Source organism: Gadus chalcogrammus, chromosome 4, assembly GCF_026213295.1.
Source record: "Gadus chalcogrammus isolate NIFS_2021 chromosome 4, NIFS_Gcha_1.0, whole genome shotgun sequence".
NCBI lineage: Eukaryota > Metazoa > Chordata > Actinopteri > Gadiformes > Gadidae > Gadus > Gadus chalcogrammus.
Window position 1 is genome coordinate 36,040,752 of NC_079415.1, and position 27,500 is coordinate 36,068,251.

The following is a 27,500-nucleotide window of genomic DNA, read 5'->3' on the forward strand; positions in this document are numbered from 1 at the left end:
CTGTTCACAAGTAGGCTCCGGCCATTTCACTTCAAACTGCTTGGAACGAGTGAGGCACTAAAACTGCAGGGTTAGCGGTTCAACTCCCTGTCCGTGTCTATGCCAACATGTGTCCGTGTCTATATCAACATGTATCCGTGTCTATATCAACATGTATCCGTGTCTATACCAACATGTGTCCGTGTCTATATCAACATGTATCCGTGTCTATACCAACATGTATCCGTGTCTATATCACATGTATCCGTGTCTATACCAACATGTATCCGTGTCTATATCACATGTATCCGTGTCTATACCAACATGTGTCCGTGTCTATATCAACATGTATCCGTGTCATATCAACATGTATCCGTGTCTATACCAACATGTGTCCGTGTCTATATCAACATGTATCCGGTCTATATCAACATGTATCCGTGTCTATATCAACATGTATCCGTGTCTATATCAACATGTATCCGTGTCTATACCAACATGTGTCCGTGTCTATATCAACATGTATCCGTGTCTATACCAACATGTGTCCGTGTCTATATCAACATGTATCCGTGTCTATACCAACATGTATCCGTGTCTATATCAACATGTATCCGTGTCTATATCAACATGTATCCGTGTCTATACCAACATGTGTCCGTGTCTATATCAACATGTATCCGTGTCTATACCAACATGTGTCCGTGTCTATATCAACATGTATCCGTGTCTATATCAACATGTATCCGTGTCTATACCAACATGTGTCCGTGTCTATATCAACATGTATCCGTGTCTATACCAACATGTATCCGTGTCTATATCAACATGTATCCGTGTCTATATCAACATGTATCCGTGTCTATATTAACATGTATCCGTGTCTATACTAACATGTATCCGTGTCTATATCAACATGTATCCGTGTCCATATCAACATGTATCCGTGTCTATATCAACATGTATCCGTGTCTATATCAACATGTATACGTGTCCATACTAACATGTATCCGTGTGTGTGTCAGGTCCAGCTGGAGCGCCTGCTGGCCCGTCAGATGGAGATCCTTCAGGACGCTGCGGTGCAGGAGAGACTGCAGGCTCTGGATTGGAGGATCCCTCCCTCCGCCCTGAAGTACCTCAGCGACGCCCACGTTACCAACGGCAACTCAGCCGCCGACAACGGCCGCGAGAGCTTAGGTACCGCCGTGACCTTTAACCCCTCTCACCTCCCTGTCTGTCCAGCAGCCCCCTCCCTCTCTCCCTCTCTCCCCCAACACTCTCTCTGTGTCTCTCCTCTCGCCCACCCCCCCCTCTCTCTCTCTCCCTTGCCCACAGCTGTCGCTCTCTCTCGCCCACCATTCTCCCTCTTTCTCTTTTTCTCGTGCCCCCCCCTGTCTTCTCTTTCTCTCCCTCGCGCCCACCTCTCTCTCTCTCTCTCTCTCTCTCTCTCTCTCTCTTGTCTCCCCCTACCTTTCTCTGAACTTCATAGTCGCTCTCTCCCACCCACCCACACCTCTTTCTCTCTCTCTCTCTCTCTCTCTCTCTCTCTCTCTCCCTCTCTCCCTCACCCACCCTCTCTTTCTCTCACTCGCCCACTCCTGACAGCTCATTATATCTCTGTTCCCAGAATGCACCTGTAATTATCCCGCCCACACTTGTTTACCTCCAGCCAGTCCTCTGGGGCGAGGTCTCTCTCTCAGCCTGTCTCTCTCTCTGCCTGTCTCTCTCTACCTCTCTCTGCCTGTCTCTCTCTCTACCTCTCTCTCCCTACCTCTCTCTCTCTACCTGTCGTTCTTGAGAAACTGTCTTTCTCTTGGACGACGGTGGAGGGTTGAGTCACAGCGGGGGGTTGAGTTTCAGCGGGGGAGGGTTGAGTCTCAGAGGGGGAGGGTTGAGTCTCAGAGGGGGAGGGTTGAGTCACAGCGGGGGGGTTGAGTCTCAGAGGGGGAGGGTTGAGTCTCAGAGGGGGAGGGTTGAGTTTCAGAGGGGGAGGGTTGAGTCTCAGAGGGGGAGGGTTGAGTCTCAGAGAGGGGAGGGTTGAGTCTCAGAGGGGGAGGGTTGAGTCTCAGAGGGGGAGGGTTGAGTCTCAGAGGGGGAGGGTTGAGTCACAGCGGGGGGGTTGAGTCTCAGAGGGGGAGGGTTGAGTCTCAGAGGGGGAGGGTTGAGTTTCAGAGGGGGGAGGGTTGAGTCTCAGAGGGGGAGGGTTGAGTCTCAGAGGGGGAGGGTTGAGTCTCAGAGGGGGAGGGTTGAGTCTCAGAGGGGGAGGGTTGAGTCTCAGAGGGGGAGGGTTGAGTTTCAGCGGGGGAGGGTTGAGTCTCAGAGGGGGAGGGTTGAGTCTCAGAGGGGGAGGGTTGAGTCTCAGAGGGGGAGGGTTGAGTTTCAGAGGGGGAGGGTTGAGTCTCAGAGGGGGAGGGTTGAGTCTCAGAGGGGGAGGGTTGAGTCTCAGAGGGGGAGGGTTGAGTCAGAGGGGGAGGGTTGAGTCTCAGAGGGGGAGGGTTGAGTCAGAGGGGGAGGGTTGAGTCAGAGGGGGAGGGTTGAGTCTCAGAGGGGAGGGTTGAGTCAGAGGGGGAGGGTTGAGTCAGAGGGGGAGGGTTGAGTCTCAGAGGGGGAGGGTTGAGTTTCAGAGGGGGAGGGTTGAGTCTCAGAGGGGGAGGGTTGAGTCAGAGGGGGAGGGTTGAGTCAGAGGGGGAGGGTTGAGTCTCAGAGGGGGAGGGTTGAGTCACAGAGGGGGAGAGTTGAGTCTCAGAGGGGGAGGGTTGAGTTTCAGAGGGGGAGGGTTGAGTCTCAGAGGGGGAGGGTTGAGTCACAGCGGGGGTGTTGAGTCTCAGAGGGGGAGGGTTGAGTCTCAGAGGGGGAGGGTTGAGTCTCAGCGGGGGTGGGTTGAGTTTCTTCAGGAGCCAGCTTTGGACGGGAGGTTAAGTTTGGTCATTTTCTTTCCAGACGAGCGGCCAATCAACCTCCGGGTGGTGAGCCAGAACATGCAGGAAGGGGACATCCCGTTGGGCAAGCAACTAGCCAATGAGCTGAAGCGTCATCACAACAACCACAACAACAACCTCCAGAACCACAACACAGAGGACAGCCACACTGCCGCTGCAGGTGTGTAGAGCACTGGGAACACTGGGAACCAGGGACCCACTCCTTAGCTTCTCCCGACCTCTGACCCTTCTCCTGACCTCTGACCCTTCTCCTGACCTCTGACCCTTCTCCTGACCTCTGACCCTTCTCCTGACCTCTGTGCCTTCTCCTGACCTCTGACCCTTCCTCTTTGTCGTTCTCCCACAGAAAACGGAATCCTGCACCAGCGGGTTCTCAGCAACGCAGACAAGAAGACCATCAAGTCGGAGCCCGAAGACTCCCCAGAGTGACCTTTGACCCCCCCCCCCGCCCAGCTGGTCCTCCCCCAGTTTGCAGTCGTCATCCCGGACACTAAGCACAGCCCTCGTAGCGCCTTAACAACCGATGTTGCCTCATGAATAGCCTTTATTTTCTTTACTTTTCATTTGAGGGGCCAACAGAGTGTTGTGGCCGAGCCGTGGACCCCGCGGTGGTCTTCATCTCACGGGTCGTGTCCTGTTTCCACCATGCGTATCGGTTTGACCCCACCCCAGAGTCCCTGTTCCTGCCTGGCAACAGGCTCCTCGGTTGGGACCAAATCACCAGGAACCCCTTAAGGTCCACCTTAAGTTAGACTGACGGCTCCGGCCGCCTCACCTTAAGTTAGACTGACGGCTCCGGCCGGTCCACCTTAAGTTAGACTGACGGCTCCGGCCGGTCCACCTTAAGTTAGACTGACGGCTCGGGCCGGTCCACCTTAAGTTAGACTGACGGCTCCGGCCGGTCCACCTTCAGTTAGACTGACGGATCGGGCCGGTCCACCTTAAGTTAGACTGACGGCTCGGGCCGGTCCACCTTAAGTTAGACTGACGGCTCGGGCCGGTCCACCTTAAGTTAGACTGACGGCTCGGACCGGTCCACCTTAAGTTAGACTGACGGATCGGGCCGGTCCACCTTAAGTTAGACTGACGGCTCGGGCCGGTCCACCTTAGGTTAGACTGACGGATCCGGTTAGTCGGGTCAGTTCAGTCTCAGTTCAGTTCATCAGCTCGGTTAATAACTAAGTCTGTGTGGTGGGGTCACGAGGGGTCTGGTCTGGTAGGGTCGGACGGGGGTGGGGGGGGGGGGACCACTGTGCGCTTGAGAAGCAGCCGTTGATGAAACGGTAGTGTGCTTCAGTGGGGGGACTCTCTCTGGCCTAACCCCCCCAGACCCCCCCCATGTCCCCAGACGGGGGGCTGTGGCAGAGTATTTGAGGCTGATCTCTTCATGTATACTTTGATAAAGCCTCACTCACGAGAAGGTGTCTGATAATCCATGCGTTTCTTTTTGTAATTAAGCAAATTGTTGCTTTGAAACAAAAAATGGCCTCCCTGCCTGAAGGCCTTTTATTAAAGGACTGTGTTCTTGAACCCGGCCATAGGAAGCACCTCAAGATCAGCAAGTACTCTCTGAATTCACTTCATCCATTCAGACGCAAGTAAATTCAGCAGACAACTTCAGCTGTTCAATTCAGCCTCAATTCAGCCTCAATTCAGCCTCAACTCAGCCTCAATTCAGCCTCAACTCAGCCTCAATTCATCCTCAATTCAGTTGATAAATTTGGTTCGTCACTAAGTCTCAGTTCAGTCTCAGCCTGGATTCAGTTCGTCCATCAGAGTCCCGATCCTCAACGGCGCGTGGCCGGGTGGTGTGCGTGTAAAAAGCTTTGAAGCCTAACGTGTAGTTGACGTGTATCTCCAGTGTGTAAATACCCAGCAGCCCTTGTGTTTGTACGTCAGTGTACCGTGCTGTTGATGTGGAGCCCCGTGCCGGCGGTTCTTGTTGAAGGCGTGTTTAGCTGTTAGCCGTAGGTCGTAGACGTGGGGGGGGGGGGGTGTGTGTGCTTTAGACCCTCCCCTCACTGTGTAGATATGCGCTGTTGTCTGTGTCCGTGAGGTGTCTGTGGGCCGTCCGTCTGTCTCTGTGTCGTCAGCTGGAGGCCGCCCCGTTGACCTCTGACCTTTGAGTAGGTGTAACCCCGGACTCCGGAACCTACCTCGACGGTCTGCATCGTGGACGTTTAACTCAACTCAAACACGGTTCCATACAATTCAGCGGTTTTAAAGAAACACAGCTATGGGTAGGCCCCGCCCTCGGTGACAAGGGCGGGGCCATCTTGAGTGCTCAGCCAACCCTGGCTGAGCTCCACTGTTTGGTGTCCAGCGATAGGCTAGGCGTCTTCTACTTATGCACCTGTTTTTTAAACACTAATATATTTGATTTGTTATACAGCACATGGACATTAAACTTTATTTTTGAACTCTACCGTGTTGCCCGTCCTGTCCTTGATTGTGTGTGGGATCCAATCCATTGACGTACTGGGCAGCCCCCAGTAGAACCAGTACAAGACTAGCTCTTCTGGGCAGCCCCCAGTAGAACCAGTACAAGACTAGCTCTTCTGGGCAGCCCCCAGTAGAACCAGTACAAGACTAGCTCTTCTGGGCAGCCCCCAGTAGAACCAGTACAAGACTAGCTCTTCTGGGCAGCCCCCAGTAGAACCAGTACAAGCCTAGCTCTTCTGGGCAGCCCCCAGTAGAACCGGTACAAGACTAGCTCTTCTGGGCAGCCCCCAGCAGCAGACTGGTTGTACTGGGCAGCTCCCAGTAGAACCAGCAGCAGACTGGTTGTGCTGGGCAGCTCCCAGTACAACCAGCAGCAGACTGGTTGTACTGGGCAGCTCCCAGTAGAACCAGCAGCAGACTGGTTGTACTGGGCAGCTCCCAGTAGAACCAGCAGCAGACTGGTTGTGCTGGGCAGCTCCCAGTACAACCAGCAGCAGACTGGTTGTACTGGGCAGCTCCCAGTAGAACCAGCAGCAGACTGGTTGTGCTGGGCAGCTCCCAGTAGAACCAGCAGCAGACTGGTTCTACTGGGAGCTGCCCAGTAGAACCAGTCTGCTGCTTGGTGTACTGGGGGACGGGGCCCTCTTCATGAACGTCACCATGACAGGTTGTGAGTCACTCTGACGCACACACACACGCACACACACACACACAGACACACGCGTAGACCGATTTTCTCTGGAGAATAGCTCAGCTTATAAACACCCACGTCGGGCTCAGACACAGCCCCTCTCTCTCTCTCCACCCCCCCCCCCCCCCCCCCCCCCTCTCTCTCTCCTCTCTCCCCATCCTCCTCATCTCCTCTCTCTCTCTCTCTCTCTCTCTCTCTCCTCTCTCTCTCTCTCTCTCTCTCTCTCTCTCTCTCTCTCTCTCGTTGCCGTGGTAACGGTGGTGGGCGGCTCTACAGGCGGTGGGCGGAAGCCATCCGCTGAGCCGCGTGGGAAGAGTGTGTGTGTGTGCGTATGCGTGTGGGCGTGTGCTTGCTTGTGTGTGTGCTTGCGCGTGCATTCGTGTGGGCGTGTGCGTGCTTGTTGGTGTGTGTGTGTGTGTGTGTGTGTGTGTGTGTGTGTGTGTGTGTGTGTGTGTGTGTGTGTGTGTGTGTGTGTGTGTGTGTGTGTGTGTGTGTGTGTGTGTGTATCGCTTCTCCTCCGGCTCAGGGAGGGAGAGACTTGTTTGTGTTCGTCTTTGTTGCTGGATTTAGTTCGACTGGGCGGGGCGGCAGAATCAACTCGTCTTGGATTTGACTCACAACATAGTTGTGGAATAATACGTCTTGATTCGAAAAAACATAAGTTAAATCTATATACCATGGACATATATCAGTAATTGTAGGCCTATAGGTTAAAATGCATATCCAAGATATCCATCCTAGATATCCATATCATATTTAGAATTAGCGAAACACACACACACACACACACACACACACACACACACACACACACACACACACACACACACACACACACACACACACACACACACACACACACACACACACACTTCATTTCAGTGTGTTCACCAGCGAAAAAAGCGATGTATTTATATATTTATGCGGACCTATATTTATCTGGTTCTTTTTTATTGTTTCTCCGTTATAAATTAGACTTCGCCCACAACGCTAGACGAGCGTACTTCATGTCTGATAAAAGACCCGAAAAGCGAACTTTCCACGTATTAAACTCCGCTGGAAACCCCTCCCAACCGGCACTCCCCTCTCCCTAAAATAAACGCTCCTCCTCGGTGTGGCTGAGTAGTTAACTAACATATGTCATTTTAAACTAACAGCCATTACTCTGGCATGTTTTCCTCTAACTACTACTAGGCGTGATCCAGGTCGTCTTCATTTGCGCGCATGCATGCACGAGACTTGAGAATATCCGCCGGAACTAGTCAGAAACACGTCAAGATCCCACCACGTCAAGTTGGACACAAGGTGCACTTCTCCAAGTTTGAAAAAGCATTGTTTGGGATAGGGCACGCCTCTTTGAACGGAGTTAGGCTACGTCATTTCTCACGTGGGAAATTCTACGTGGCAATTCCAACCAACCAGGGCAACGTTTTGATATGATGAGGGGAGTGTCTTATGTCCGCATTTATTTGAGACATGCGCAGAAATGCAGTCGGAGGGGGCTCCCGCGAGTTTTTAAAGTCATGTAATATGTCGCATAGGGAAGTTATCACCAGCATTTCTGACGTTTTGATCCCAGAGTGCATAATGTTATGGGAGGCAACGCAACGCATGCTTGATCTGAAACTCGCCTATTATTTCACTTAATTACGTCCAGCACCTGAATCGGGAGGGCTTTCGCGATCTCGGTTGAATCAAACTAACACAACACCGCCATCTGGTGGCGACACCAGGCGGTGTCGACGCATTCACCTGGCTTTCCAGGTGAATGCGTCGGATTATTCATCCTATTCTATTACAGTTGCAATAATTAGCATTATTCTTATTACTGGGCTACTGTTATCATTATTCTCATGTTAAGTATATGATGAGATGCTCTCTGACACGCCCCCGTGTTTTAGAGCTGCTGAAAACAAACCTGAGCTGCTCGGATGACTGACAGCTTCACGAGCAACTCAGGAGAGCAGCCACACTGTCAGTAGCCAATAGAATTTGCAGCAGGAGCGCAGTGGGCGGGACCAGGAGACTGCGAGTCAATCAGAGGAAACCGTTACGCGACGCTCGTTTCGCATCACTCCATCCGACCGGGTCGCTGAGAATAGCGTTAATTCAGATAATTAAGATAATTCAGATCGAAATGTTACATCTGCGTTCTTTGTCGGGGCTCACAGACGTGTTCCAGTCCAACCTTAAGCGGCCCTTGTCCTGCGTGGCGGGGGGGAGCACAGCGCGATGTCTCAGCAGCGAGTGGCCGGCGGGGAGGCTGCCGAACCGGGGCAGCTGGGCACCTGCTCCGGCCCCCTGGAGCCTCCACCGAACCCCGGCCGCCCGGCCCCCGCACCCGGCCGTACACACGCAGACCAGAGCCCTCTGCTCCAAGAGCGACGGCGGCGGTGAGACGAGCAAGGACTCGGCCGCGGAGAAGTAGGTCATCTACGGTCCTCTACGGTCCTCCATCATGGGATAGCTCATATTATGGATATCATATATATATATATATATATATATATAATTATATCTGACGTTGTGTCTCTGGGTAGCCGGGGGTCAGACGGCTGGTTTCCATCTGTCTGGTAGGCATGTTCCGGTGAATGTGTCCGGTAGTACGGCTCGGGGGGGGGGGCCGGCAATAGCCTGGTTGGCTGCCGACCCCCCCCACCACCCCCAATCCCCAACACCACCCCCAGCACCATTACCCCGGCCCGTACCCCCCCCCCCCCAACCACCTTTTCTTTTTTTTGATCCAATTGAAGTTTTTTTTTTTTTTGGGGAGTGTTCTGTTGAGACTAAATCATCATTGTGTGCCACTGTGCACACCGTCTGTCTGTCTGTCTGTCTGTCTGTCTGTCTGTCTGTCTGTCTGTCTGTCTGTCTGTCTGTCTGTCTGTCTGTCTCTCTCCCTCCCTGTGGGTCTGCTTGCTTTGCATTTGTAAGTATGTGTTTATTTGACCTTTATTCGTTTCTCCCCCCCCCCCTTTAGCCTCCTGTAGGTTTGTAACCAACCAGGTAACAGGACAGCTGTCATAGGCTTATAATGACCAATCAGATGGATCGCATCTGCTGGGGGATTCATCCCCCAGCAGATGCATCTCCCATGATGCACTGTAGGATTCATCTCCCATGATGCACTGCAGGATTCATCTCCCATGATGCACTGCAGGATTCATTTCCCATGATGCACTGCAGGGTTCATTTCCCATGATGCACTGGAGGATTCATTTCCCATGATGCACTGGGTGATTAATCTCCCATGATGCACTGCGCCCATCGGATTGGAGGAACCCGAACAGGCACTAGAAGATCCCTTGTGCCGCCCTCCTCTAGATGTTCCGGCGCTCCTTGGAATCCCAGACTGGAATGTCAGCTAGCATATTGGAATAACTGCAGACGACCTCCGCTTGGTGACTCAGAGGTCAAACATCGTAGTACTGGTTCTAGAAACCATCATGGATCATTCCGAGAGTATTCCGACCACAAACCATCGGTCCATTTTCCCATGGCCTTGAACGCCTCTTCAAGAGGAACGGTTCTGGTCCAGGCTGCTGCAGGGGTCTGGGTCTGGTTTTCCTACCGCGGGCGATCCATCTGACCTTCCTCTACTGTAGGAACTGCTGGAAAAGTACTGGGACTATTTGATCACCTAGACCCCCAATAGCATAGACCCCTGGAATGACAATGCATCCAGTACAGAGATGTGATGTTGTTTAGCAAAACAGTAGCATTATTCAGCACTCAACTGGTGTTGTTGAGCACTGAGCTAGTATCCCTTAGCATTAAGCTAGCATCCCTTAGCATTAAGCTAGCCTCCCTTATCCTTAAACTGGCCTCCCTTAGCATTAAGCTGGCCTCCCTTAGCATTAAGCTAGCATCCCTGAGCATTAGGCTAGCATTCTTTCCCATCTGGCTGAGCAGTGGTATTTGGCACTCAGTTAATCTTTGCCCGACTCTAAACGAGTATCCTTGGCACAAAGCTAATGTTCTTTAATGGTCCAAACCTTATCCCAAAGTGGTTAATGGGCTCCGCTGAACCTTGCTTGTCTACTTCCTGTGCAGTGGATCCCACTTCCTGTTCTCCTGAGCGCTGCTCTCTGTCCGCAGGAGAAGGAAGGCGGGCATCCTGCCCAGCCTGGAGGACCTCCTGTTCTACACCATCGCCGAGGGCCAGGAGAGGATCCCCGCCCACAAGTTCACCACGGTACGGCTCCAGGCTCCAGGGTCCAACAGGGTCCAACAGGGTCTAGAGGGTCCAACAGGGTCCAACAGGGTCCAACAGGGTCTAGAGGGTCCAACAGGGTCCAACAGGGTCTAACAGGGTCTAGAGGGTCCAACAGGGTCCAACAGGGTCCAGGGTCTAGAGGGTCTAACAGGGTCTAACAGGGTCCAGGGTCTAACAGGGTCTAACAGGGTCGGGAGGGTCTAGAGGGTCCAACAGGGTCCAACAGTGTCTAGAGGGTCCAACAGGGTCTAGAGGGTCCAACAGGGTCCAACAGGGTCTCGGGGTCTAACAGGGTCTCAGGGTCTAACAGGGTCCATCAGGGTCTCGGGGTCTAACAGGGTCTCGGGGTCTAACAGGGTCTCAGGGTCTAACAGGGTCTCAGGGTCTAACAGGGTCTTGGGGTCTCAGGGTCAGGGTGTAAAAGGGTCCAGGGTCTAACAGGGTCCAGAGGGTCTAACTGTGTTCTGGTCCCCCCCCCCCAGGCTTTGAAGGCCACTGGTCTCCGGACCGGAGACCCCCGCCTCAAGGAGTGTATGGAGATGCTGAAGGTCATCATGAAGACCACGTCGGATGGAGCCCTGGACCGGCACCTTTTCAAGAAGTACGAACCCGGACCCTCTGCCTAGACCCAGACCCAGTCCCAGACCCAGACCCAGACCCAGACCCAGACCCAGACCCAGACCCAGTCCCAGACCCAGACCACCAGACCCAGACCCAGACCAAGACCCAGACCCAGACCCTGACCCTGACCCAGACCCAGACCCAGACCCAGTCAGGTCTAACAGGCACTAACACTGCAGGGCTGGGGTTCTACTCCCTGTAGCTCAGCGGGGGGGGGTGGTAGCGGTGGGGTCCTGACGCCTCTGGCTCCAGGTTGGGGGTCCTGACGCCTCTGGCTCCAGGTGGGGGGGGTCCTGTGGGGGGGGTCCTGACGCCTCTGGCTCCAGGTGGGGGGGTGTTGGTGGTGGTGGGGGGGGTCCTGACGCCTCTGGCTCCAGGTGGGGGGGTGTTGGTGGTGGTGGGGGGGGTCCTGACGCCTCTGGCTCCAGGTGGGGGGGGTCCTGTGGGGGGGTCCTGACGCCTCTGGCTCCAGGTGGGGGGTCCTGACGCCTCTGGCTCCAGGTGGGGGGTCCTTTGGTGGGGGGGGTCCTGTGGGGGGGGTCCTGACGCCTCTGGCTCCAGGTGGGGGGTCCTTTGGTGGGGGGGTCCTGACGCCTCTGGCTCCAGGTGGGGGGTCCTTTGGTGGGGGGGTCCTGTGGGGGGGGTCCTGACGCCTCTGGCTCCAGGTGGGGGGTCCTTTGGTGGGGGGGTCCTGTGGGGGGGGTCCTGACGCCTCTGGCTCCAGGTGGGGGGTCCTTTGGTGGGGGGGTCCTGACGCCTCTGGCTCCAGGTGGGGGGTCCTTTGGTGGGGGGGTCCTGTGGGGGGGTCCTGACGCCTCTGGCTCCAGGTGGGGGGTCCGGTGGGGGGGGTCCTGACGCCTCTGGCTTCAGGTGGGGGGTCCTTTGGTGGGGGGGGTCCTGTGGGGGGGCTCCTGACGCCTCTGGCTCCAGGTGGGGGGTCCTTTGGTGGGGGGGGTCCTGACGCCTCTGGCTCCAGGTGGGGGGTCCTTTGGTGGGGGGGTCCTGTGGGGGGGGTCCTGACGCCTCTGGCTCCAGGTGGGGGGTCCGGTGGGGGGGGTCCTGACGCCTCTGGCTCCAGGTGGGGGGTCCTTTGGTGGGGGGGGTCCTGTGGGGGGGGTCCTGACGCCTCTGGCTCCAGGTGTGTGCAGAGTAACATCGTGCTGCTGACGCAGGCGTTCCGCAAGAAGTTCGTCATCCCGGACTTCCAGCCCTTCTGCGCGCACATCGACGAGCTCTACCACAACGCCAAGAAGATACCTGGGGGGCAGGTGAGCCCCCCCTGACACCACAACCAATCACAGCCCTCACACCTCAGCCGGTCCTCGTTGATGTAGCGCCTCCGTCTGTCCTCTAGGTGGCGGACTACATCCCCCAGCTGGCCCGCTTCAGCCCCGACCTCTGGGCCGTGTCCCTCTGCACCGTAGACGGACAGAGGTACTACATTACCCACAATGCCCCATCCACACCGTCACTTCAGATCCCTCTCTGGGTGGGGTCGCCGCGGTGGGGCTGAGGTACCGAGAGGGGAGGGGGACGGCGGGGAGACCCTTCACCTGTAGGTCGACTGGTTTGACCTCTCTCTCCCCCCCCCTCCCCCTCCCTCCCCCAGGCACACGGTGGGGGACACCAAGGTGCCGTTCTGCCTGCAGTCGTGTGTGAAGCCGCTGAAGTACGCCATCGCCGTGCACGACCACGGCACCGACTACGTGCACCGCTTCATCGGCAAGGAGCCCAGCGGCCTGCGCTTCAACAAGCTCTTCCTCAACGAGGACGGTGAGACAGCCGCTGGTCTCCCCCGCTGGTCTCTCCCGCTGGTCTCACCCGCTGGTCTCTCCCGCTGGTCTCTCCCGCTGGCCTGACCCGCTGGTCTCACCCTCTGGTCTCATCCGCTGGTCTCTCCCGCCGGTCTCTCCCTCTGGCCTCACCCTCTGGTCTCACCCTTTAGTCTCTGGTCTCACCCTCTGGTCTCACCCTTTAGTCTCACCCTCTGGTCTCACCCTCTGGTCTCACCCTTTAGTCTCACCCTCTGGTCTCACCCTCTGGTCTCACCCACTGGTCTCATGATGTGATGTCATGCTGTGATGTTGTGATGTGATGTCATGCTGTGATGTCATGCTGTGATGTCATGATGTGATGTCATGCTGTGATGTCATGTGATGTCATGCTGTGATGTCATGCTGTGATGTCATGTGATGTCATGCTGTGATGTCATGTGATGTCATGCTGTAATGTCATGTGATGTCATGCTGTGATGTAATGTGATGTCATGCTGTGATGTCATGTGATGTCATGCTGTGATGTCATGTGATGTCATGCTGTGATGTCATGTGATGTCATGCTGTGATTGATGTTCTTCAGATAAACCCCACAACCCCATGGTGAACGCGGGAGCCATTGTGTGCACGTCACTTATTAAGGTACGTGCACACCACACACACACCTCCGCTATACAGCAGTCTCATGTAGGTACCAGGGAGTGACTTAGCGGCGCTGGGAGAGACGTAGCGGCGCTGGGAGTGACGTAGCGGGCTGGGAGTGACGTAGCGGCGCTGGGAGTGACGTAGCGGCGCTGGGAGTGACGTAGCGGCGCTGGGAGTGACGTAGCGGGCTGGGAGTGACGTAGCGGTGCTGGGAGTGACGTAGCGGGCTGGGAGTGACGTAGGGGCGCTGGGAGTGACGTAGCGGGCTGGGAGTGACGTAGGGGCGCTGGGAGTGACGTAGCGGGCTGGGAGTGACGTAGCGGGCTGGGAGTGACGTAGCGGCGCCGGGAGTGACGTAGCGGGCTGGGAGTGACGTAGCGGGCTGGGAGTGACGTAGTGGCGCTGGGAGTGACGTAGCGGCGCTGGGAGTGACGTAGCGGGCTAGGAGTGACGTAGCGGGCTGGGAGTGACGTAGCGGGCTGGGAGTGACGTAGCGGCGCTGGGAGTGACGTAGCGGCGCTGGGAGTGACGCAGCGGGCCTGGTGGAGGGGGGTTAGAGGACGTGGAGTGACGTAGCGGCGCTGGGAGTGACGTAGCGGCGCTGGGAGTGACGTAGCGGCGCTGGGAGTGACGTAGCGGGCTGGGAGTGACGTAGCGGTGCTGGGAGTGACGTAGCGGCGCTGGTAGTGACGTAGCGGCGCTGGGAGTGACGCAGCGGGCCTGGTGGAGGGGGTTAGAGGACGTGGAGTGACGTAGCGGCGCTGGGAGTGACGTAGCGGCGCTGGGAGTGACGTAGCGGCGCTGGGAGTGACGTAGCGGCGCTGGGAGTGACGCAGCGGGCCTGGTGGAGGGGGGTAGAGGACGTGGAGTGACGTAGCGGCGCTGGGGGTGACGCAGCGGGCCTGGTGGAGGGGGGTAGAGGACGTGGAGTGACGTAGCGGGCTGGGGGTGACGTAGCGGGCTGGTGGAGGGGGGTAGAGGACGTGGAGCGAGGCTGGCGGAGGCCAGGAGGGGATTAGAGATGATCCTCTCTCTGGGATTAAGAGAGAGAGAGGAGGGGCCGTCGCTCGCCCACGCGCCCGACCGCTCCGATCCGGATCCGTCACATCGCCTCCATGAAGACACCATCCGGTCGCCTCCGGTTTCTGCAGCCGTTCCCCGGCGACCGAACACCACCGAGCGGCCCCTAGTGATTTGGTTGGTGACGTAGCTAGGGGCCGACGCTACAGAGCCCCCCGTACCGGAGGACTGGCTGACATCTGATTGGCCGGGCGGTGGTCCCTGTGCTCTGATAGGCCGGGCGGTGGTCCCTGTGCTCTGATAGGCCGGGCGCTGGTCCCTGTGTTCTGATAGGACGGGCAGGGGTCCCTGTGTTCTGATAGGCCGGGCGGTGGTCCCTGTGTTCTGATAGGCCGGGCGGTGGTCCCCGTGTTCTGATAGGCCGGGGACCAAGAGCTACCAACTCTTATGGACCCTCTCAGATGCTAGTTCTAAGCGTCTCAGGTGATGTTGGCTTCCTCTACAGTCGACTAACTAACTAACCAACACTCTTTCTCCTGAACCAGATCCACTAGATATAAACTAGTACCTCTACAGTAGACTAACCAACTAACCAACACTCTGTCTCCTGAACCAGATACACTAGATATAAACTAGTACCTCTACAGTCGACTAACCAACTAACCAACACTGTCTCCTGAACCAGATCCACTAGATATAAACTAGTACCTCTACAGTCGACTAACCAACACTCTGTCTCCTGAACCAGATCCACTAGATATAAACTAGTACCTCTACAGTCGACTAAACAACTAACCAACACTCTGCCTCCTGAACCAGATACACTAGATATAAACTAGTACCTCTACAGTCGACTAACCAACACTCTGTCTCCTGAACCAGATCCACTAGATATAAACTAGTACCTCTACAGTCGACTAACCAACACTCTGTCTCCTGAACCAGATACACTAGATATAAACTAGTACCTCTACAGTCGACTAACCAACTAACCAACACTCTGCCTCCTGAACCAGATACACTAGATATAAACTAGTACCTCTACAGTCGACTAACCAACACTCTGTCTCCTGAACCAGATCCACTAGATATAAACTAGTACCTCTACAGTCGACTAACCAACACTCTGTCTCCTGAACCAGATCCACTAGATATAAACTAGTACCTCTACAGTCGACTAACTAACTAACCAACACTCTTTCTCCTGAACCAGATCCACTAGATATACCTAGTACCTCTACAGTCGACTAAACAACTAACCAACACTCAGTCTCCTGAACCAGATCCACTAGATATACCTAGTACCTCTACAGTCGACTAACTAACTAACCAACACTCTTTCTCCTGAACCAGATCCACTAGATATAAACTAGTACCTCTACAGTCGACTAACTAACTAACCAACACTCTGTCTCCTGAAACAGATCCACTAGATATACCTAGTACCTCTACAGTCGACTAACTAACTAACCAACACTCTGTCTCCTGAAACAGATCCACTAGATATAAACTAGTACCTCTACAGTCGACTAACTAACTAACCAACACTCTGTCTCCTGAAACAGATCCACTAGATATACCTAGTACCTCTACAGTCGACTAACTAACTAACCAACACTCTTTCTCCTGAACCAGATCCACTAGATATACCTAGTACCTCTACAGTCGACTAAACAACTAACCAACACTCTGCCTCCTGAACCAGATACACTAGATATAAACTAGTACCTCTACAGTCGACTAAACAACTAACCAACACTCTGCCTCCTGAACCAGATCCACTAGATATAAACTAGTACCTCTACAGTCGACTAACCAACACTCTGCCTCCTGAACCAGATCCACTAGATATAAACTAGTACCTCTACAGTCGACTAACCAACACTCTGCCTCCTGAACCAGATCCACTAGATATAAACTAGTACCTCTACAGTCGACTAACCAACTAACCAACACTCTGCCTCCTGAACCAGATCCACTAGATATAAACTAGTACCTCTACAGTCGACTAACCAACACTCTGTCTCCTGAACCAGATCCACTAGATATAAACTAGTACCTCTACAGTCGACTAACCAACACTCTGTCTCCTGAACCAGATCCACTAGATATAAACTAGTACCCCTACAGTCGACTAACCAACACTCTGTCTCCTGAACCAGATCCACTAGATATAAACTAGTACCTCTACAGTCGACTAACTAACTAACCAACACTCTGTCTCCTGAAACAGATCCACTAGATATCAACCAGATGTTTAGAACAGGACCTCCAGATGTGTATGCCTCTAACTGACTAACCAACACTTTAACTAAACACAAGAATCAGATAAATCATAATCTAACCCTCTCACCTGGTCAACTCAAAGAACTCACTACTCTGATGTTAAGACTTAAATCCTTGAATGAATCCCAGCATGAATCCTATCCTAATCCTAACGGTAGTGATTTGGCTATCTCTGTTTGATCAATTCGATGTCAGTTGAAGTGCTAATGCATTAGCTATATGTGTTAGCTAAATGTCATTTGACTGTTTAATAAGCTACATGTCAGTTGTAGTGCTAACGCATTAGCTACATGTATTAGCTAAATGTTTGTCATTTATAACCAAGTATTTCTGGTCGACAGCACGGAGCGAGCAACGCTGAGAAGTTCGACTATGTGAGTATGTGTGTGTGTGTGTGTGTGTGTGTGTGTGTGTGTGTGTGTGTGTGTGTGTGTGTGTGTGTGTGTGTGTGTGTGTGTGTGTGTGTGTGTGTGTGTGTGTGTGTGTGTGTGTGTGTGTGTGTGTGTGTGTGTGTAATTGTGTGTGTGCAGTAGAATAGCTTGCTACAGATCACTACTTCTAAGCTAAAAATTGACTAACACTATTCTGAACTTATGATGGTGTTGACCTGGTGTTGATCTGGTGTTGACCTGGTGTTGATCTGGTGTGGACCTGGTGTTGACCTGGTGTTGATCTGGTTTGTATCTCTAGGTTATGGACTTCATGAACAAATTGGCAGGAAATGAGTATGTAGGCTTCAGCAATGCCACGTGAGTACAATATACTCCAATACCAACCTCCTCACAGAGTACTGCATTCCTTTTAAAGTACTGCACTACATGCAGTATTACGTTGAGTGTAATGTTGCAGTCTAAGTGGAGGAGCTGCGGCCGCTGGAGCCTAAACCGCGGTGTTTCCCTCGCAGGTTCCAGTCAGAGCGAGAGTCAGGAGACCGCAACTTTGCTATTGGCTACTACCTGAAGGAGAAGAAGGTAGGAGACCACGAGACGCCGCTCCACAATCCACCCATTGGTCACCAGTGGTGGACACTCCCACTGGTGATGCCAGTGGACTGGACCATCCGCTGGGGGGGGCCTATCAGTCTGACCCCGTCTCTTTCTTTCAGTGTTTCCCCGAGGGAACGGACATGACCTCCATCCTGGATTTCTACTTCCAGGTCAGTGATGGACAGCTCCTCTTCCGTGTGACGGGAGAAACAGATGATGTTGATTGTTCTGTTGTTGAGGCGACCACAGCACTGGCTCGACAGGTCTTCCAGGTTGGGATAAGTCCAGCTCTGTATTCGAAGGGCTTGTCTGTTAGCTCCCTCTTCAGTTAGCTGGGAGTTAGCTTGTCATTTCAATGTTTGATCCAATGGCCAACAAGTTCAGTTAGCCAGTGAGCTATCAGTAAGCTGTCGAGTCTCTCCTCCCTGCTAGCTGTTCAGTTATCCAGTGAGCTTATGCTAACGTCTCTCCTCCCTGCTAGCTGTTCAGTTAGCCACTGAGCTAATGCTAACGTCTCTCCTCCCTGCTAGCTCTGCTCCATCGAGGTCACCTGTGAGAGCGCTAGCGTCATGGCGGCCACACTGGCCAACGGCGGCTTCTGTCCAATCACAGGAGAGCGTGTCCTGAGCCCGGAGGCGGTGCGGAACACCCTGAGCCTCATGCACTCCTGTGGCATGTACGACTTCTCAGGCCAGTTCGCCTTCCACGTCAGTACCGCTGCTCAGCCTGCTGCTGCTAACCCCTGTCACCATGGCGACCCTGTCACCCTGTCACCTCGGTGACCTTGTCACCCGGTAACCCTGTAACCTCGGTGACCCTGTAACCTTGGTGACCCTGTAACCTCGGTGACCTGGTCACTGTGTAACTTTTGTAACACTGTCAACCTGTAACCTTGGTAACCCTGTCCCCTTGGTGACCTTGGTAACCTTGGTAACCCTGTCCCCTTGGTTACCTTGGTAACCTTGGTAACCCTGTAACCTTGGTGACCCTGTCCCCTTGGTAATCCTGTTAACTTGGTAACCTTGGTGACCCTGTCCCCTTGGTGACCTTGGTAACCTTGGTGACCTTGGTAACCCTGTACCCTTGGTAACCCTGTAACCTTGGTAACACTGTCACCCTGTAACCTTGGTGACCTTGGTAACCCTCTAACCTTGTCACCCGGTAACCTTGGTAACCCTGTAACCTTGGTGACCTTTGTAACCCTCTAACCTTGACCTCCATAATCCCGGTAAAACATGGGCAGCATTGCTAACCCTGTACCCTTGGTAACTGTAGTAACTGTAACCGTGGTAACCCCTGTGACCGTGGTAACCCTCTGCGGTGCGCTGCTCCCCCAGGTGGGCCTGCCGGCCAAGTCTGGGGTGTCGGGGGGGATCCTGCTGGTGGTGCCCAACGTGATGGGGGTCATGTGTTGGTCGCCCCCGCTGGACAAGCTGGGCAACAGTGTCAGAGGGATCCGCTTCTGCACCGTACGTCAGCCCCGCCGTGCTAACGCTACACTGCAGCGCCACCCACAATAATGCTACAGCCTCACTGATAACACTAGGCTACAGCTCCACCGACAACGCTAACGCTGCAGCGCCACCCACAACGCTAACGCTACAGCCTGAAGGATAACGCTAGGCTACAGCTCCACCCACAACCCTAACGCTACGCTGCAGCGCCACCCACAACGCTAATGCTACAGCCTCACTGATAACGCTAGGCTACAGCTCCACCCACAACCCTAACGCTACGCTGTAGCGCCACCCACAACGCTAATGCTACAGCCTCAAGGATAACGCTAGGCTACAGCTCCACCCACAACGCTACGCTATAGTGTCACTGATAAGTCTAGGCTACAGCTTCTCTGATAACATTAATGCTACACAGTAGTAGTGTGTGATTGGTTGGTCAGTAGTAGTGTGTGATTGGTCGGTCAGTAGTAGTGTGTGATTGGTCGGTCAGTAGTAACCTGTGATTGGTCGGTTTCAGGATCTGCTGTCTCTGTGTAACTTCCACAACTACGACAACCTGAAACACTTCGCCAAGAAACTGGACCCCCGCAGGGAGGGGGGAGACCAGAGGGTGGGTGTCTGTCTGTCTGTCTGTCTGTCTGTCTGTCTGTCTGTCTGCCTGCCTGCCTGCCTGCCTGCCTGCCTGCCTGTCTGTCTGTCTGTCTGTCTGTCTGTCTGTCTGTCTGTCTCTTGTAGTAGCTATGTTATTGATCATATGGCTAATCGTCCCGATTGATCCGATCACTGCTGTTTGTTTGCAGGTGAAGTCTGTGATTAATCTGCTGTTTGCTGCCTACACTGGAGACGTGTCCGCGCTGAGGAGGTGAGACCTCCCCTTAACCTACTGCCCTGAGCCCCAACCTCCCCTTAACCTACTGCCGTGAGAGCCACAACCTCCCCTTAACCTACTGCCCTGAGCCCCAACCTCCCCTTAACCTACTGCCGTGAGAGCCACAACCTCCCCTTAACCTACTGCCCTGAGCCCCAACCTCCCCTTAACCTACTGCCGTGAGAGCCACAACCTCCCCTTAACCTACTGCCCTGAGCCCCAACCTCCCCTTAACCTACTGCCGTGAGAGCCACAACCTCCCCTTAACCTACTGCCCTGAGCCCCAACCTCCCCTTAACCTACTGTCGTGAGAGCCACAACCTCCCCTTAACCTATTGCCCTGAGCCCCAACCTCCCCTTAACCTACTGCCGTGAGAGCCACAACCTCCCCTTAACCTACTGCCCTGAGCCCCAACCTCCCCTTAACCTACTGCCGTGAGAGCCACAACCTCCCCTTAACCTACTGCCCTGAGCCCCAACCTCCCCTTAACCTACTGCCGTGAGAGCCCCAACCTCCCCTTAACCTACTGCCCTGAGCCCCAACCTCCCCTTAACCTACTGCACAGAGCCACAACCTCCCCTTAACCTACTGCAATGAGCCCCAACCTCCCCTTAACCTACTGTGTGTGTGTGTGTGTGTGTGTGTGTGTGTGTATGTATGTGTGTGTGTGTGTGTGTGTGTGTGTGTGTGTGCAGGTTTGCGCTGTCCTCCATGGATATGGAGCAGAGGGACTACGACTCGCGGACGGCGCTCCACGTTGCGGCGGCCGAAGGTAGAGTGAGACCACCCACTGGGGGGGGGGGGTGAGACCACCACCCCCCACTGGGGGGGGGGGGGGAGCGTTGAGGTGTGGGGCAGGTCTACCCTGATGACCCAGAGAGACATCACATCACAGAACACACTAGCTACTGGTTAACACACCTTTGATTGACAGGCCAGTTGGCTTCCCCAAACCAATCAAGGAAGAGATGTCTGATTGGTCAGAAATCAAATGACTCACGGAGAGGCCGACGCCCACAAACTGGCTCCCTGACAAGAGCCTGTCACTCACTGAGGGCGGACGGCTGGGCCACCTCTAACTGTGTGTGTGTGTGTGTGTGTGTGTGTGTGTTCGTGTGCGTGCGTTTCAGGTCATGCTGAGGTGGTTCGGTTCCTCCTGGAGGCCTGTAAGGTCAACGCAGTCCCTAAAGACAGGTACACACACACACACACACACACACACACACACACACACACACACACACACACACACACACACACACACACACACACACACACACACACACATATGCTACACTTGTGTGTGTGCAGGTGGGGGAACACCCCTATGGACGAGGCGGTGCATTTCGGCCATCATGACGTGGTCACCATCCTGCAGGACTACCACCCCACCCCCAGCCCCCCCCAGCCCCCCCAGACCCCTGAGGTGGCAGGGAACAACCTGGACGGCCTGCTGTAGCCCTTAACCCCCCCTCTGGGAACAACCTGGACGGCCTGCTGTAGCCCTTAACCCCCCCTCTGTTAGCCCTTAACCCCCCCTCTGGGAACAACCTGGACGGCCTGCTGTAGCCCTTAACCCCCCCTCTGTTAGCCTTTAACCTCGCCCTGTTAGCCCTTAACCCCCCCTCTGTTAGCCCTTAACCCCCCCTCTGGGAACAACCTGGACGGCCTGCTGTAGCCCTTAACCCACCCCTGTTAGCCCTTAACCCCCCCTCTGGGAACAACCTGGACGGCCTGCTGTAGCCCTTAACCCCCCCTCTGTTAGCCTTTAACCTCGCCCTGTTAGCCCTTCATTTCCCAGTAACCTTGGCCTGAATTCAACTCTTATCCCTCAACCCCTGAAGGGACCATCCACTTACTCTGAATAATACTCCCCCCTCTTTTCCCCGCCCCCTTTGTATTGGCCCCGCCCCTTCATTAAACAATCAACTGTCTGTGTTTCTGGTCGTGTTACAAGGTCTTGCGTAGAAATATGACGATGCCTTCTAAAGGAACACTGCTTTGATGCCTCCACAAATATAAACTGATGTTAGAACTGTTGATATTATGACTGGTTTATGCTAGAGTGGTTTACACTATTCTAGACTGGTTTACACTAGTCTAGACTGGTTTACACTGGTTGAGACTAGTCTAGACTGGGTGACACTGGTTGAGACTAGCCTAGACTGGGTGACACTTGTTGAGACTGGTTTATCAGCAGTTTTCAATCTGTCAGTCTGTTGTGTTGAGTTGTCAAGTGCTCCAACTTAAAGTGTGTGTATATTTGTGTGTGCAGTGTAAGGTTTCAGTGTGATCGGACAGCAGGGTTACGCAGACGATGTCCGAACAGGTGACAGACGTCACATCTTTGTGATGGATGTTATTTATTTGTAAAAGCGACAGTGATCCTTTCTCATGACGCCGTCCGTCGCGGCGGTGACGTGTGTATTTATAAAGCCTGTGTACATAAACCTGAAGTCTGCCAATGCTTTCATAGTGAAACTCAACTCTGGAACGTAGAGAGAAAGAAGTTTTACTGACCAACGATGAGAGCTGCTGGAGGCAGTCAGGGTGATGAGACATATGGGAAGATAAGGCCTACTTAAGGTATCTAATCCAAGGTAAGGCCTCATTAAGGAACCTTATCCAAGGTAAGGCCTACTTAAGGTAACGAATCATAGGCCAGTGACACTGAAACATGAATCCCGGCACCTGACAACATTTTATTTGTGTTTTTTATGTTTCCAGTGATCTGGGGCACATCAATTAAAGCCAGAGGTTCTGAAGGGGAGATGGGGAACAGCCTTTACCCAAACTACAACGTTACATACTACCCAAACTCTACAACCCAAAATAATGTTAGACGGATTCAAACGTACAACCTGCAGCACACTTAGAGAAGCTCATATGCTCGAAAACAAGTCAAGGCATTCGGACACCACTTAAGTACTCTCTTAGGTAAAAGTACTCTCGTGAGTAAAAGTACTCTCAAAAGTTAGAATACTCTGATATAAGTAAGAATATCCTGAAACAAAAAAACAATACACAAAAAGCATGGCTGCCAATGCCATGTGTTTATGCCGCTTATGATGTGAGGCCGTCGGTCAGTCGGTCATCTGTAGGAAGAAACAGAACGTTAGCATTCATCATTAGCCTTGTCATTCATCATTAGCGTTAGCATCGATCATTAGCGTTAGCATTCATCATTAGCTTTATCATTCATCATTAGCATTAGCCTAAATCGTATAATTAGTGTTAAATAGCGTCATCACTCGCACTCACAAGCATTAGTATTGATATTAACATTAGTATTAATCATTAGCGTTAGCGCATTAATCATTAGCGTTAGCATTGATAATCAGCGTTAGCATCGATCGTATCGTTAGTGTTAACTACAGCGCCGTCAATCGCACTCACAAGCATTATTATGTCGTTAACGTTAGCATCAAACGCTGCATTTACCGAAATCACATTTTTCACTAAAATGTATAGAGTTCCTAAACAGGAGATCTCCCAAATACCCTTCCTGTTAGTATTGACATTAGCCATTAGGTGTGTGTGTGTGTGTGTGTGTGTGTGTGTGTGTGTGTGTGTGTGTGTGTGTGTGTGTGTGTGTGTGTGTGTGTGTGTGTGTGTGTGTGTGTGTGTGTGTGTGTGTGTGTGTGTGTGTGTGTGTGCGCCTCACTAGGTCATCGATGTTACTGGGCACACTGACGAACTGCTCCAGGTGTCTGAAGTCGTCAGGTGACATGGGCATCATGTTGTCCTGGAGACGGGATGGGGGGCTGCAAGGTCAGAGGAAAGAGGTCAGAGGTCACCACTAGAGTCAGAGGTCACCACTAGAGTCAGAGGTCACCACTAGAGTCAGAGGTCACCACTAGAGTCAGAGGTCACCACTAGAGTCAGGTCAGAGGTCACCACTAGAATCAGAGGTCACCACTAGAGTCAGGTCAGAGGTCACCACTAGAGTCAGAGGTCACCACTAGAGTCAGAGGTCACCACTAGAGTCAGGTCAGAGGTCACCACTAGAATCAGAGGTCACCACTAGAGTCAGGTCAGAGGTCACCACTAAAGTCAGGTCAGAGGTCACCACTAGTCAGGTCAGAGGTCACCACTAGAATCAGGTCAGAGGTCACCACTAGAATCAGGTCAGAGGTCACCACTAGAGTCAGAGGTCACCACTAGAGTCAGGTCCGAGGTCACCACTAGAGTCAGGTCAGAGGTCACCACTAGAATCAGGTCAGAGGTCACCACTAGAGTCAGAGGTCACCACTAGAGTCAGAGGTCACCACTAGAGTCAGGTCAGAGGTCACCACTAGAATCAGGTCAGAGGTCACCACTAGAGTCAGAGGTCACCACTAGAGTCAGAGGTCACCACTAGAGTCAGGTCAGAGGTCACCACTAGAATCAGGTCAGAGGTCACCACTAGAGTCAGAGGTCACCACTAGAGTCAGAGGTTACCACTAGAGTCAGGTCAGAGGTCACCACTAGAATCAGGTTAGAGGTCACCACTAGAGTCAGAGCTCACCACTAGAATCAGGTCAGAGGTTGCCGCAAGGGGTGTGTGTGTGTGTGTTGTGTGTTAACGTACACCTCAGACACCGAGATCAGTTCTGTCTTCATGTATCCACTCTTCACTGCATTCCCCTCCTCCATGGGCTCTGGAGCTGGACAGACAGACAGACAGACAGGCAGGCAGACAGAGAGGCAGACAGACAGGCAGACAGACAGACAGACAGGCAGACAGACTGTGATTTAACCACACATAACTAACTCTCTGGTATGAAGGTTGGCTCCTTCTGGCCCCACTGAGACTCTCTGGGGTAGGTAGGTAGTGACTCTGGGGTAGGTAGGCAGTGACTCTGGGGTAGGTAGGTAGTGAGTCTGGGGTAGGTAGTGACTCTGGGGTAGGTAGGTAGTGACTCTGGGGTAGGTAGGTAGTGACTCTGGGGTAGGTAGGTAGTAACTCTGGGGTAGGTAGTGACTCTGGGGTAGGTAGGTAGTGACTCTGGGGTAGGTAGGTAGTGACTCTGGGGTAGGTAGGTAGTGACTCTGGGGTAGGTAGGTAGTGACTCTGGGGTAGGTAGGTAGTAACTCTGGGGTAGGTAGGTAGTGACTCTGGGGTAGGTAGGTAGTGACTCTGGGGTAGGTAGGTAGTGACTCTGGGGTAGGTAGGTGGTGACTCTGGGGTAGGTAGGTGGGGACTCTGGGGTAGGTAGGTGGGGACTCTGGGGTAGGTAGGTAGTGACTCTGGGGTAGGTAGGCAGTGACTCTGGGGTAGGTAGGTAGTGACTCTGGGGTAGGTAGGTAGTGACTCTGGGGTAGGTAGGTAGTGACTCTGGGGTAGGTAGGCAGTGACTCTGGGGTAGGTAGGCAGTGACTCTGGGGTAGGTAGGCAGTGACTCTGGGGTAGGTAGGCAGTGAGTCTGGGGTAGGTGCTCACCGTCGCTGGGGGGGGGGTAGTACTTGCTGAAGGCCTGGTCCTTGGGGATGTCGGGGTACAGGAAGCGGAGCGGGTTCTCCGGGATGTTCTCGGCCGCCATCACCTTGTAGGTGCGGATGATGTCGGCCAGAGAGACGGCCGTGAGCTCCCGCTTGGTGTAGGGCTCCACGGAGTGGTACACCGGCTTGTCTACACACACACACACACACACACACACACACACACACACACACACACACACACACACACACACACACACACACACACACACACACACACACACACACACACACACACACACACACACCATTAACAGACCGCTTTACACCACATCTCCCCGCCACTGTGTGTGTGTGTGTGTGTGTGTGTGTGTGTGTGTGTACCGTGCATGTCGTGCTCTATCCAGGTGAAGGTGATCGCTCCCTCCCGGCTGCTCTCGCTGAACCTCAGCAGGAAGGTTCCCGGGGAACAGTCGCTTAGCAACACCTTCTCCCGCTCTTTGCTGAGGAAGCCCATGATGCATCTGGGGTTGTTAGAAACACCAATTAATTAATCCATCGTCGTTGTCCCCAGAAGACAACGAAGAAGACCAGGGTCCCCCGGACCCTGACTACAGACCGGTCTACAGTCTGGGTCTGGACTACAGACCGGTCTACAGTCTGGGTCTGGACTACAGACCGGTCTACAGTCTGGGTCTGGACTACACACCGGTCCACAGTCTGGGTCTGGACTACAGACCGGTCCACAGTCTGGGTCTGGACTACAGACCGGTCTACAGTCTGGGTCTGGACTACAGACCGGTCTACAGTCTGGGTCTGGACTACACACCGGTCCACAGTCTGGGTCTGGACTACACACCGGTCCACAGTCTGGGTCTGGACTACAGACCGGTCTACAGTCTGGGTCTGGACTACAGACCGGTCTACAGTCCGGGTCTGGACTACAGACCGGGTTCTCCTGGGCTCTGTTATCTTGGTTTCTATATTGAAGTTCAATAAATGTTCCTTTTTTTTAATTGAGACTTGTAACATTTGTTATCAGTGTAATTATTATGATTGAGGGAGCAAAAAAAAAAAAAAGTAGTATCGGCTCTAAATATCGGTATCGGCGTATCGGCTAAGGCTGATGAAAAAATATCGGTATCGTATCGGCCCTAAAAAATCCGTATCGGTCGATCCCTAGTTTTGTGTTCTCTAGGGTTCTTTGGGGTTCTCTAGGGTTCGCTAGGGTTCTCCAGGGTTCTGGCTTATCTAGGTTTATGGGTTCTCCAGGCTTCTCCAGGGTTATTTTGGGTTCTTTGGGGTTCTCTAGGGTTCTGGGTTCTCCAGGCTTCTCTAGGGTTCTTTGGGGTTCTCCAGGCTTCTCCAGGGTTATTTTGGGTTCTTTGGGGTTCTCTAGGGTTCTGGGTTCTCCAGGCTTCTCCAGGCTTCTCTAGGGTTCTTTGGGGTTCTCCAGGGTTCTTTGGGGTTCTCTAGGGTTCTTCAGGGTTCTGGTGCTGACTGACCCGTCGTTCCAGAGAGCTAGCAGGTGTCGTTGATGAGGTCCAGGATCCCCTCCATCCACAGCCAGAACGGGAAGCTCTTCTCCGTCGCGCCCTGGAACAGCACCGCACCATCACTACACCATCACTACACCACCACACCATCACTACACCAAAGTACCATCACTACACCATCACTACACCATCACTACACCATCACTACACCACCGCACCATCACTACATCATCACTACACCATCAATACACCACCGCACCATCACTACACCACCACACCATCACTACACCACCACACCATCACCACACCATCACTACACCATCACTACACCAAAGTACCATCACTACACCACCGCACCATCACTACACCATCACTACACCATCACTACACCAAAGTACCATCACTACACCATCACTACACCAAAGTACCATCACTACACCACCACACCATCACTACACCAAAGTACCATCACTACACCATCACTACACCATCACTACACCACCGCACCATCACTACACCAAAGTACCATCACTACACCATCACGACACCACCGCACCATCACTACACCAAAGTACCATCACTACACCATCACTACACCATCACTACACCACCGCACCATCACTACACCACAGCACCATCACTACACCACCGCACCAT

The 27,500-nt window shown here is 53.5% G+C and overlaps 2 protein-coding genes across 2 annotated transcripts in view; one reads left to right on the plus strand and one right to left on the minus strand.

The window, feature by feature from the left end:
- Window positions 1-8,110: 8,110 nt before the first annotated feature.
- Window positions 8,111-21,385, plus strand: LOC130381060 (glutaminase kidney isoform, mitochondrial-like). Its single transcript, XM_056588480.1, has 18 exons — window positions 8,111-8,475; window positions 10,150-10,246; window positions 10,750-10,868; window positions 12,027-12,156; window positions 12,243-12,322; window positions 12,498-12,661; window positions 13,247-13,305; window positions 16,956-16,988; window positions 17,305-17,363; window positions 17,519-17,585; window positions 17,720-17,770; window positions 18,131-18,307; window positions 18,938-19,069; window positions 19,575-19,667; window positions 19,858-19,919; window positions 20,622-20,698; window positions 21,057-21,120; window positions 21,238-21,385. Exons 1-18 carry the CDS (start codon window positions 8,189-8,191, stop codon window positions 21,383-21,385), a joined length of 1,899 nt encoding a protein of 632 aa, XP_056444455.1. The 5' UTR covers window positions 8,111-8,188.
- Window positions 21,386-21,886: 501 nt separating this feature from the next.
- The window catches only part of LOC130380709 (signal transducer and activator of transcription 1-alpha/beta-like), a 35,098-nt gene continuing 29,484 nt past the window's right edge, over window positions 21,887-27,500 (minus strand). The window contains 7 exon segments of the mRNA XM_056588005.1: window positions 21,887-23,021; window positions 23,591-23,690; window positions 24,497-24,572; window positions 25,349-25,537; window positions 25,732-25,871; window positions 26,853-26,883; window positions 26,886-26,943. Coding sequence (XP_056443980.1) covers window positions 23,010-23,021; window positions 23,591-23,690; window positions 24,497-24,572; window positions 25,349-25,537; window positions 25,732-25,871; window positions 26,853-26,883; window positions 26,886-26,943 — 606 coding nt within the window. The 3' untranslated portion in view covers window positions 21,887-23,009.